General features: G+C 35.9%; 1 protein-coding gene across 1 annotated transcript; it reads left to right on the top strand.

The window, feature by feature from the left end:
- Positions 1-1,634: 1,634 nt before the first annotated feature.
- On the top strand, positions 1,635-7,015 carry LOC130718701 (S-formylglutathione hydrolase). Its single transcript, XM_057569331.1, has 7 exons — positions 1,635-1,862; positions 1,981-2,098; positions 2,448-2,495; positions 4,762-4,958; positions 6,008-6,106; positions 6,188-6,253; positions 6,639-7,015. Exons 1-7 carry the CDS (start codon positions 1,707-1,709, stop codon positions 6,819-6,821), a joined length of 867 nt encoding a protein of 288 aa, XP_057425314.1. The 5' UTR covers positions 1,635-1,706; the 3' UTR covers positions 6,822-7,015.
- The last annotated feature ends 5,212 nt before the right edge of the window (positions 7,016-12,227 follow it).

Raw genomic sequence — 12,227 nt, 5'->3', positions numbered from 1 at the left:
GGTGGAGCCACCGACAGGGCTTCCCCACCCACCTTGAGACCATCAAGCGCACATATAGTAGAAGAGGTTTGCTACACTGAGAGAAAACAGACAAAACCGAAACGTAATTGCCTCCCAATCTTGCGATTTCGTTGGACAAAAACCCTCAAGATGCTTCCAAACAGAGAGAAAAGGCCCCGAATGTGATGGTAGCCAATCGACTCTTCGATACCGTCGACAAAGAGAGTAGAAACGCCGCTCCATGACCCGTTGTTGCTCGGATGAAAAACCCCCTTCTCGCACCTTGTTCCCCCTTTTTTTTGGCTCATCACCATCGGTGTCCAGGGCTAGTAACGGGCTGCTCCATACCTCCTTCGGTTCATCATCTTCCACCTCGCCATCTTCCGCCATCGGGCCTTGCCCTATTTCGCCTCCAGTCGCCGCATGGTCTGCTTGGGTTAGAGAAACCCTAGCAGAGCTTGACATGTCGCTCTAGAAAAACATATTTTTAATAATTGATCACTAAACTAATTAATATGAGGCCTTAAATTCTTTACCTTTTTCTTAAAGCTCTTATTTTGAGCTTTAACTTAAAAGTAGCTTTTAAGATAAATAAAAATCTGGGCCAAACTGTATTCTACTATTATAATATTATAACAATGTTGCTCATGCCTTTTTTTTTTATAATTTACTCATGCAATCTTTAGTAGGCTTACTTTGCTTCTTAATATATTGAACATTTCCTCTCTCCAACCTATATGTCCCTTAGGCTATGTTTGGATTGATGGAATGAAATGGAGCGGAACGGAATGGAGTGGAGCGCAATGGAATAAAAATCTCATCTCAATGTTTGGGTATTTTATGGTGGGACGGAACAAAATTACTACTCCATTGTTTGGATAACGGACGGAGCGGAATGAATTATAAGTTTTTTATTCCAATTTTATCCTTCCTTTGAAACAAGACTTGTCTATAAACTCCTAAATAATTAACATTTTCTGTCACCCTATCATAATAGTTTACATTTTTTCACACCGACTTGCAATTAAACAATGTATTTCAAGAATCAATTCATACCACCCAAATTGGAAGGGAGGCAAAATGGGGAAATCAATGGAATTGGGTGGTATTCATCCCACTCTATCCCATCCCATCCCACTCTTCATTAACATACCCAAACAATGGAATCTAAAAATATTTCATCCCATCCCACCCCATCCCACTCCCCACCATCAATCTAAACATAGTCTTAACTCTTACTACTTGAACTATCCTTGAGGAACATTTAACATTTCCATTAAAAAAACACAATCAATTATCTCAAATTTAATTATTTCGGTCAAATTTATGCCTCATATTATTTTATCCAGTCAATTATGATTCTCAAAAGACCATCAATTCTATCAATCTTAATTATTTAATTCAGTCAAATTTAAGTTTTTTTTTTCAACAGTCAAAATTTAAGTTTACGTAATTTTCTGTCAAAAAAGTTTACGTAATTTAATTATTATTAGACCAAACTTTAAAATAAACCAACTTAATTTCATGGTCCTGAGTCCTGACTCCTGACTCAATCAAGGACCCGTGTGGCTTCCGGGTTTGGATCAGACCCGGAAAATATCCGATCGCGTAGTCTTTATTTGAGCAAGCAGAGTGCAAAGTACACCAAACCACTGCCACACATATCACAACACACAGCGAGAGTGAGAGTGAGAGTGAGAGTGAAGATGGAAGACACGAAACCCGTTGAGATCAGCAGCTCAAAGATGTTCGGTGGTTACAACAAGAGATTCAAACATTTCAGCCCCACTCTCGGTTGCTCCATGAACTTCCACATCTACTTCCCTCCTTCTCCATCATCATCTTCTTCTCACAAATTCCCTGTCAGTAGTAGTCTCTCTTTCATTTCGTGATTTCATTACTCGCTCTTTAATCTTCTTATGTTTCTTCTCATGATTCCTATTCCTAATTCCCAATTCAATTCATTCGTGTTCATTTCAGGTGCTTTACTGGCTCTCCGGTCTCACTTGCACTGACGAGAATTTCATTTTCAAATCGGGTGCTCAACGTGCTGCTTCCAACGAAGGTGTTGCTTTGGTTACCCCTGATACCTCTCCGAGTAAGTTTCTTTCTTTCACTGCTAAACGCTGCGTATTTGATTAGGGTTTTGAATTCTATCCTTATTTTGACTGAACAGCATTTCAACTTAGAAGTGGAAATGAAAGTGAATGAATCAAACATTTTAGTGTAATTTTTGGGATATATTTTGCAAATAAAGCTTATATGTGTTTCAGTTATTCCCAGTTTGTTTCTGTAATCGGTTTCAAAGGTTCTACTTACTCACGCGAAAACGTTCATTTACATTTTGTTAACTTTTTTACAAACAGAATAGTTATGGAATATGCTTTCGTATGTTGTTGTCATGCCCTGATTTGGGATTCTGTTTGTTTCTCGCTTTCATTATACAGGAGGCTTGAATGTGGAAGGAGAAGCGGACAGCTGGGACTTTGGTGTAGGTATGCCACTCAATATCCTTATATTTTTCTGGTCTAATGGAGTTGGGAATGATCGCGCCCTCAGGCCTAACTTTGCATGAGAGTTTGATTTGTTTGGCTTGAGGGTTGAGGCTGAGCTTTAAAATCGATAGACTCAAGCTTAGGCCAGCTTCGTGCCTGAGTTTAGCTTGTAGACTGTTTGTCATAGGATTGTTGAATTTCTTGAAAATGATTGGTGTTTGTTTCTATCCTTCTTTAACTCTATTGCAAGTATAAGTGGCCAGGATTTCATTTTATACCACCTCGTTGATTGCTTTAGCCTTATTAGTTATTAAGAAATATATTGTGCATATACGAGGATTATTTGATTATCCAATACTATATTACCTATGCAATTTTTATGTGTAAATAAAAGGAATTTTGGCTAATAATCACTGCTCATGGATACTTCCGTCAAAAAAAAAAAAAACGAGGTGGACAGAGAGACCACGGGAAAGAAACTAACTTAATGAGGGTTTAGTTTGGAAGAACTTATTTGAGCTTATCTTATAGCATAAGCGCTCATGCAAGTGTTAGAGATAACTTATGTTTATAACTTATGGGTATCTATTAGCTGTTTTGAGCTTATTTTTGGAATCTGTTTAGATTAGCTTATGACTTAGAGCTTATGTTTATCAATAACCTATTTCCAGCTTATTTCAAAAAGTTTCTCAATTTAGCTTATGAATAAGCATTTATGCCATAGGCGCTTAATTAAGCTGCTTACCCAAATGCACCCTTATTATACTTGCCAATAAGGGGAGAGAAATTTATTTTTTGCTCAGAGGCCAATCCTATTTGTTACTTAATGCAGCTCACATTTTCACAGTAAAAAATGCTTCTTTTATTTTCTTTTTATCTTCTTATTTTGTTTTCTTTCTACGTACCAGACCAGCAATCTTTATGTGTTCTTTGAAATTAAATATGGAATGAAGATTTTGATCATTCAATCAAGAATTCATGTTATGGTTTTGTTTCATTAAATTTGGATTTAATATTCAGAATTCAGATAATTGTTATTATGCATGGTCAAACCTTTAATCTTTAATCCCATTCAAAAAAAAAAAAAACTTTAATCCCAGTTTATACAGGTTGAATACGTGTTTTCTTTTTTGTACCTCGTACTGTTACTAATTGTATTACCTGAGCTTAGTGAATCTGGTTTACCTTTTATGCTTGTTTTCATAAGCCAAATTCTTCTTGGTAATTTGTGTGATTCTCAAGTTTCTGTCATTTGTATTGTGGAATAGGTGATTGAATTCTCCACATTTGGAATATCTTCTTTAAACAAAAATGTTGGGCACTTAGATAGAAGTGGAAAACAAATCATATATTTTAGGCCATAGTAATGTAAAATATTGGAGGTTTGCTAGTGGCATGCGCAAAAAGTCAATCAACGAATTTGACCATTTCCTATTCCTTTTATCACCTTATTTTATGAACCCAGAAGTTAGAAAAATAATCTATTGTTAGTGAATGAAAAGAATAAGTGAGAAATCTCCTCCAAGGGTTTCGCTTTACAACTGAGCCACTGCTACCTTTTTCCTAAGTATACAACTGAACTGATGCCTCTCCAATCTCACATCCCCTATTTTTGTATCTAACTTATCCCCTCATAGTAACTACTAACTAACTACTACACCAACTGCTAACTATTATAAAACCCTTAAATAGTTTTCCCTTCTTTTACATCCTAACAATTCCACCTGATTACAATTCAAATATTGGACAACAGAGAGAGAGAGAGAGAGAGAGAGAGAGAGAGAGAGAGAGAGAGAGAGAGAGAGAGAGAATAAAACAGAACAGTTTAGATGAAAACCAAAAAGAAGATAAAGATGAAGATGATGAGATGATTCTGGTCTTATCTTTCCAAAATATCCTAACAAATAATTTAATTATACCTTATCTATTTGAAATAATTCAGTTGAATCCATTACCCTCCACTCAACACAGCATCCTCCTCTGATATCTGATTGTTATGTGCCCTCTCTTCCCTTCTAGAATAAACTTCCCTTACTTTTAGTGCATGGCTTCATTGATCTAGGACCAGGCCCATATCTTCTCTGGGCTCACCTTGCCGGGCTATATCAGCCCCAAATTTTGGAAAGGAAGCCAATAGCTCATTTCTGTTTGGAAGACATTAATGTTGTCTGGAATAGTTTTAATTGCTGTAGGCTGCCTGGAGATATGCAATATACATTTTTCTTTACAGAAGATATCTAAACTGCATATTTACATTCTGAAACAGGTGCAGGATTTTATCTCAATGCTACACAAGAGAAATGGAAGAATTGGCGCATGTATGACTATGTTGTCAAGGAATTGCCAAAGCTTCTAAGTGATAACTTTCCAGAGCTTGAAACATCAAAAGCTTCTATATTTGGCCATTCTATGGGCGGGCATGGTGCTTTAACAATCTACCTGAAAAATCTGGATAAATATAAGGTGTTGGTGATTATGATACTGAGCACTTTTCATTTTCATATGAAGGAGTTTTTTTTTTTGAAAATATTGGCAATGTCCTGAAAATTATTATTGATATTACTGTTCAAATAGCAGATTATTTGTTATTAGCCGCCTTCTCTATGATACTGCACATTAATACAAACAGACTATTATTTTTTGTTTTTTTATGAATATATATTCCATTTATATGGATCTCAATTGCATCAAGAGAGTAGGTAAATATTCCATGATGTATTTTGCATAAGGGTCAGTAGTTTCATTACAGTTCATGTTTGCCCTATGCACAAAATGCATAGTTAAGGTATCTCATATTTGTCTTACAAGGTGATCGGGACGCAACACATACAATTTTAGTTGGGTGTATAAAATTAAGAATGCTTCAAACATTTGTGATTGCAAAGCACCTAACAATCCGAAGGAAAATTTTGTTGATAGTTATAAGTTCAGCGATACTCTGTGGAAGTGAATGTTGAGCAGTATAGTCTAGCAAAAATATATGTGATGGAGATGGAAATGTTGAGGCAGGATGAGTGGACTTACAAATCAGGGTTAGATTGGAAAAGAGTATACTGAGGCTCACTATTGGGAAGATGATAGAAACTCGTTTACGGTTTATTGTTCAAAAAGCATGTAAGGTGGAATCGCATTCTGCACAATAGTTTTGTATTCATAACCAATTTATGTTTGGTATTAGTTAGAACCAAATATCTCATCCTTTTGGTGATCTTTTTGGGGTTTTTAGAAGTCTATTTCCTAGGACAACATAGAACTATACTGTGTCTCTTGAGATGTTGTATGTAATAATAGATATGATTATTTCATTCTTTCCTTATTTGACTGATAAATTCTTTTCTTATTTAGGCTGAATATTATCCTTAAACTTGTGGGATTATCTTTGTAAATAATGTACCGATTGTCATGGAATAATACAACCAGAACATTTCTCTTAACTGTGTCCTGAAAAGATCTGTACTTATTACTTGGATTCTAACTTTTTATTCTTCTATTTCTTTACATGACTGTTCTAGTCAGTTTCTGCCTTCGCACCAGTTGCAAATCCTATAAATTGTCCTTGGGGACTGAAGGCATTCACAAACTATCTGGGTGGCAATAAATCAGATTGGGAGGTAAATTAGAGGGGAAACTGACATGTTTGCTTTACTTATTAAATTTTGATATTTCATTGTGACAAGAGTTTAAAATTGCAGGATTACGATGCCACTTGTTTGGTAACAAAGTTTCCCAATGTATCTGCCAGCATTTTGATTGATCAGGTAAAAGATTATGTTAAATTTTGTTTAATTTTTGAAAAAATTTCGTGAATGGTATCAAGAGTGACACAATTCTGGTTGCAGGTATCCTGCGGGGTTTGATTAGATTGTATTGCGTTTAAGTAATCCATTTTAATCTGAAACTGAACATATCAAAATGACCTGCCATTTATAGTGCTGTTTTCATTGAGAGGTTTCAATTTGTAAACATGTACTTATAGCCTGTTTGGCTTAATTTCTTTTTCCCAATCAATTCTAACACCCAAAAGCTATTCACAGAAAATTTTGGCTTTAGAATTAATTTTAGATGAATTTCCAGACATGCACTTATACTCTTGCTGAACTCTTGCTGGTTTTGTCCGCTTCTTAAAGCTGTTCTGCTTTTCAGGGGGAAGATGACAAATTTTTGCAAGACCAACTGCTCCCTCACAAGTTTGAAGAGGCATGCAGGAATGCCAATGTTCCACTGCTGTTACGTCTTCAACCTGGTTATGATCACTCTTATAATTTTATTGCCACCTTCATAGATGATCACATCCGACATCATGCTCAAGCTCTTAGGCTTATTTAAATTGTGTTCACTCTGATGAGCTAGAACTATCTTGAATACTAATAAGCTGTTTGCCGGTGTTGTAATACCTTGGTATTTGACTATGGGTTGGAACTTGTTTCTTCATGTAATCATGCCAGTTCGAAACTAATCCATGTCTAAGGAATGTATAATTATTTAATATAATTTGTTGAATATATTATAACTATAATAAATGGGTTGTCTAAATTGGGGCTCATTCCATGTCACTGGATTTCAAATGACATCGGTCAGTGGCGGTCCCAGCTATAAGCTAAAGGGGCGGTTGCCCCCCTAAGGTAGAAAGATCACTAATATGTAGTACTAGATGCTATATATTGGCCCCCCATTAGCTAATAACTGCCCCATTGGCCTCAATTTACCCATGTAGCTGAACACAGATAAAGCTGGGCTTGTTTTAGTAGTAAAAAAGAAATAACCTGGACATGATTGAAATAGAAGTAAATGAGATGTCAATAACCGGGATATGAATGCCTTAAGAGAAAACAATTCAGATTTGATTCTTAACAGTAATTGTTATTCCCACCCTGACATTTTGTTCCACCTCCTCTGTGAATATTGAAATCCAAAAACACTCTTCAATTTTTTATCGATTGTGCCTTGTAACTACGTAGGCTATGCATTTTCAAGCTACGTAGCCTACGATACGCACTTCAAACTGCGTTTCAAAGTGCGTACGCACATCGACCACTTTTGACTGTAACTGATGTACATTCTGAAACTTTCAATTTTCCAAACTCTCAATTTTCAATTAAAGCACATGTTACACACTAATTTGACCGTTAATTACTATGATAATTCGTTAATTCCTATAGTAATTCAAATTCTATAAATAGTCACATTTTTACACTATTCTTCATCCATTCATTCTCCATTTCTGTCCCTTTCTGCATTCGTCCTTTTGCTCAGATGGTTAGTGATCTCTGCATTTCATCACCAACATTAGCTACTTTGCGTGTTTTGAATTAGGCTATTCAGATTTAGAACACCAAAGTAGCTAATGTAGGGGGTGACAATCTTCTCTTATTCAGAACACACAAAGTAGCTAAATATGGAAGCATCAAGATAATGCTCAATTGAAGAAAATGCTCTTTGGAGACTATTTGGAATTATGGAAGCATCAAGATAGTGCTCAATTTGAGAAAAGTGGAGACCATTTGTTATTATGGAAGCATCAAGATAGTGCTCAATTGGGTCTCTCTGCAAAGCATTTGACATTCGCTTCCGGAGCTTAAGAATTAGCCTATTTATCTTGTTCAACGACTAGTACCTAATTTAGAATTCCCAACCCGCTTAAGAATTAGCATATTTCTCTTGTTCAGCGACTTGTACCAGATTTAGAATTCCCAACCAGCTTAAGAATTAACGTATTGCTCTTGTTCGGCGATTTAAATGTACTACTTTTGTTATGTTTAATAAATGGATTTTACCATTTTCATTTGTATTGTTTACTGATTCTGATTCTGTGTTTGGTTGCTGCTGCATTGTTACCTTTTCGTAACGCACTCTAAAGTGCGTAGTTAACGTTAAAGTGCGAAAAAATGTCTGCTGGCTTAGGGTTGGGATCCTCTCCATTGGATTTGTCTCATGTTTTCTCCAGTGGACATTTGTGGCGGTTTTGAACCGCCACAAAATGTTTCCAACTGCCACAAATTCTGTCAATTTTTTGCAGCAGCATTTTGTGGCAATTGACAACATTTTGTGGCGGTTTAAAACCGCCACAAATGTCCACTGGAGAAAACATGAGAGAAATCCACTGGAGAGGATCTGGACCCGCTGGCTTAACGGACAATATGACAGAAAGTACAATGATAGAAACCAAGCACGTAAACATATGACCGAAATCAAGCAAGAAAACATACAAAACCAAATTGCAGTCAAGCATACATAACCATACAACGCAGGTAAACATAATTGTACGTTACAATAACTGTCACAAATTGAAATCCTAACCATGCAACATATGAATGAACACAAACTTAGTGTTTTCACACACTGAAATGTTAACATACAAACACATTCAAACATACTAACATCCTCAACCCCTGGAGCTTGACTTTTCCCTCCTCTTTTTTCTCTTCTTGCCTCCATGTCCTTGTCCTTGTCCTTCTTCGCCTTCGCCATTGCCACTACCACTACCCTAGGAGCTAGAGCACCAAACAAAGCCCGCTCTATGACTGTGTGCATGTTCTGGTTAGAATTTCATATCTGTGATCCCTCAACATATCCCGAGGATGCAGGGTCCATAGTTACCAAGCTCAATGTTCTCAATTCCTCCAAAACATTCTGATAAAAATGTAGAACAATTTAATAACACAAAAAATGAGAAATTTTTTAACTAACATATTAAAAGCATAAAATAAAAAGAAAAGACTCAAACCAACATCAGACACTTTCAAACTGAATTTATAAGGTGAATTAGTAGCTGACATGGCCTTTATTCGTGCCTGAAGTGATTCATATTGGGACGGCGGTTCCCCCATTCCTGCTCAATTACTATTCCTTGATCTTTTATCAGCATCCATCATTGCAGCCAAGGACCCCAAATCCAAGGTACCCAAGTAAAATTTATCCACATGAATATCTGAGAAGCTTGGAAGGTTTAGCATCATAACCAACTTATCATAAACTAGAGGAATCTTGTAAGTGATACCATTCCCGATTTCTAAAAGGCTTAGTTAAGTTTTTAGTCCCTATGTTTTGCCATAAATATGGTTTTAGTCCCTCGTCGGCGTAAATGTGAGGGTTTGGTCCCTCCGGCCGTTTGGGTCAACGTCGAAGCTCCGGAAAGCTCATGTGGCTTTTCTTTTTCATTTAAATCCTAGAAAAGACATAATTAAAACCCTTAACTCCCTTCTTCCTAATTAATCCTTCACCTAATTAAATCATTCATTTAATTAAAATAAAAAAATCAATTAACACAAAACATAAAAAAAAAACCATGCATCTGAGAACTTTGATATCTTTCTACAGTGAATTAGCTTCAGAGATCGAAGCTTTTTTAGAACCCTTGATAACAAGTTTGAAGCTATTACAGATAACAAACTCCATAAGGCATGACTATTATTTTTTAAACCAGAAAAAATACTGACTTTTCATTTCTCTATTGTTATTCTGAATGTAGAAAAAAAAAGAGCAGAAAAAGAAACAAAATACAGATTTCCAGAATACAAAAGAGCGTCTTTGAGACTGTATTTCTGTGTTTTAGGTTCGCAACGTCTATGCACTACTTCTACTTACGAAGGTAAGGGTAACTCAGTTTTAGAGCGTCTTTGAGTCTTGCCTGCTTTTATTGCACTGCATGCGTTTGAGATGAAGATGTTTAAATTTGATTGCCATTTGATTTTGATTATTGTGCTGAACTAGGAAATTTTTTTCTGGAGGCTTCGGCCGAGTGAACTTATTGAGACGTGTGTCTCCGTTTTCTAAGAGGTTTCGGCCGTTTACTGGTTTTTGTCATTACTGCTTTCTAGTGGATAGGACATGATTATGTTGTACAACACTGAATTGTTGTTTCATCGCTCAATAGAGCTTGATGTGTTTGTGCGAATGTTGTAATTATGAATAACATGTGGTTACCTTGGATTGGTCCTTGGTTGGGCTTTGTTGTTGTCTGACTTGGCCTATAGGGCTTAAGTATAAGCGGCGATCAGGAGGTGTGTCCTATGATTGTCCTGCCTTGTGTGGCGCAATAAGCGGCGATCAAGAGGTGTGTCCTATGATTTTCCCGCCTTGTGTGGCGCAATAAGCGGCGATCAGGAGGTGTGTCCTATGATTGTCTCGTCTTGTGTGACGTTTAAGTGGCGATCTGGAGGTGTGTCCTATGATTGTCCCGTCATGTATGACACTATAAGTGGCGATGAGGTGTGTCCTATCATTGTCCCGTCTTGCGAGACGATATTGATCGATCCATTTTGTTAGCAGCATATAGTTGCATTATAGAGTACTAATATTTGATCTGACTTGTTGAGGTTATTGTTATCTGAGTTTGATATATGTTGTTAAGTTGTTAATACCTTATTTGATTTTATGTTGTTGGATATATGTCGTCATCTATCTGGAATTAAGTTGCTAGCTTATGTGCCATGTTATGCACTTAAACTTTAATAGCATGCTTTCCCTTTTATACGTGGTAATTGCATGTAGTTAACCCTTTATGTTTGCTACTTGTTGTTTGGGCGCTTAATGCTATTAGACGATGAAGAGCCTTCCGACGATGCTTAGTTATGATCGAGATGGAGGAGGGACAGTAAGCGGCAGAGCAGAGATGAAAGAAGTTGTTTGATTTTCTTTTAAGTAGTTTATGCTTTGAGTCTTCTTCAACCTCTGAAAACTCTTTTACTGGAACCCTGTCTTAGCCACTGTTTAAGTGTGCATACTTATTTTGGAACCCTACTTATGTCTTTGTAAGTTACTATTACTATATGTCGGTAATGAGTTGTTTAATTATGACTATGTTATGTTTTCAACTATATTTAGTTTGTTTTCAAAAAAAAAAATCATGTTTTCTTTAGAATTTCAAATTAGTCCTTATACTTTGATATGTTTCTAATGTGATTCCTCAGTTGAGAAATTGGGGCGTTACATAAACGATCCTTGATGCTTTGATTGCTCTTGTCTTGTACTATCTTCTACTTTGATCAATCTTTTCTTCTATTTCTTAGACGATTTGACTGATTTGACTTTCTTTGCTTGCATAGTCTGCTATGCGCGTCTTCTTGCTTTGTCTTGCACTTAATCATCAAACAATAAGGTATGGAGGATATAAGTGTGATTTCCTGAAATATAAATCATGTGAAATATTTAACCACTTCACTTATCCTCTTAAAATTGTTATCACTCAAAATATGGTAAATGATATATCTAGCGTTTTGAACTTAACAATCTCCCCTTTTTGATGATGACAATTTTAAAGAGAAAAACAAGGAAATACATATTTTGAAAAGATGTAGAATACTCCCCCTGAGTTTTCTACTTAGGTGCTCCCCCTATCGTTTGCACTTTAAGCACGTCTTTTTCAAAAGAGATATAATTTTCATAAGTATTTGTCGTTCTCTCCCCTTATATGAATTTGAAATTTTTCAAAGTGTTTCAAAGTGTTTTTACATATAATCATTTTCTATATAGCACTTTATTTTTCTTTATAAGCATTTTCTCATCAAAATTTCTTTTTCTCTCTTTTTCTCTTATTCTTCTCCCCTTTTAGCATTATCAAAAAGCATTGCAAGTATGAAATGCATACACTAATGATAAGGATAGCATGACATATATAATCAAACAATAATATGCATAAAAACCAAGAATATGGCAAACAAGTTAAATTGTCAGGGATTGAGACTAAAAAGATGTGAGCATAAAAGATAAAGGGATTGAGAGTTGAGAGTTGAG

Source organism: Lotus japonicus, chromosome 5 (genome assembly GCF_012489685.1).
Source record: "Lotus japonicus ecotype B-129 chromosome 5, LjGifu_v1.2".
NCBI lineage: Eukaryota > Viridiplantae > Streptophyta > Magnoliopsida > Fabales > Fabaceae > Lotus > Lotus japonicus.
This window is presented reverse-complemented; position numbering and strand designations above follow the sequence as displayed.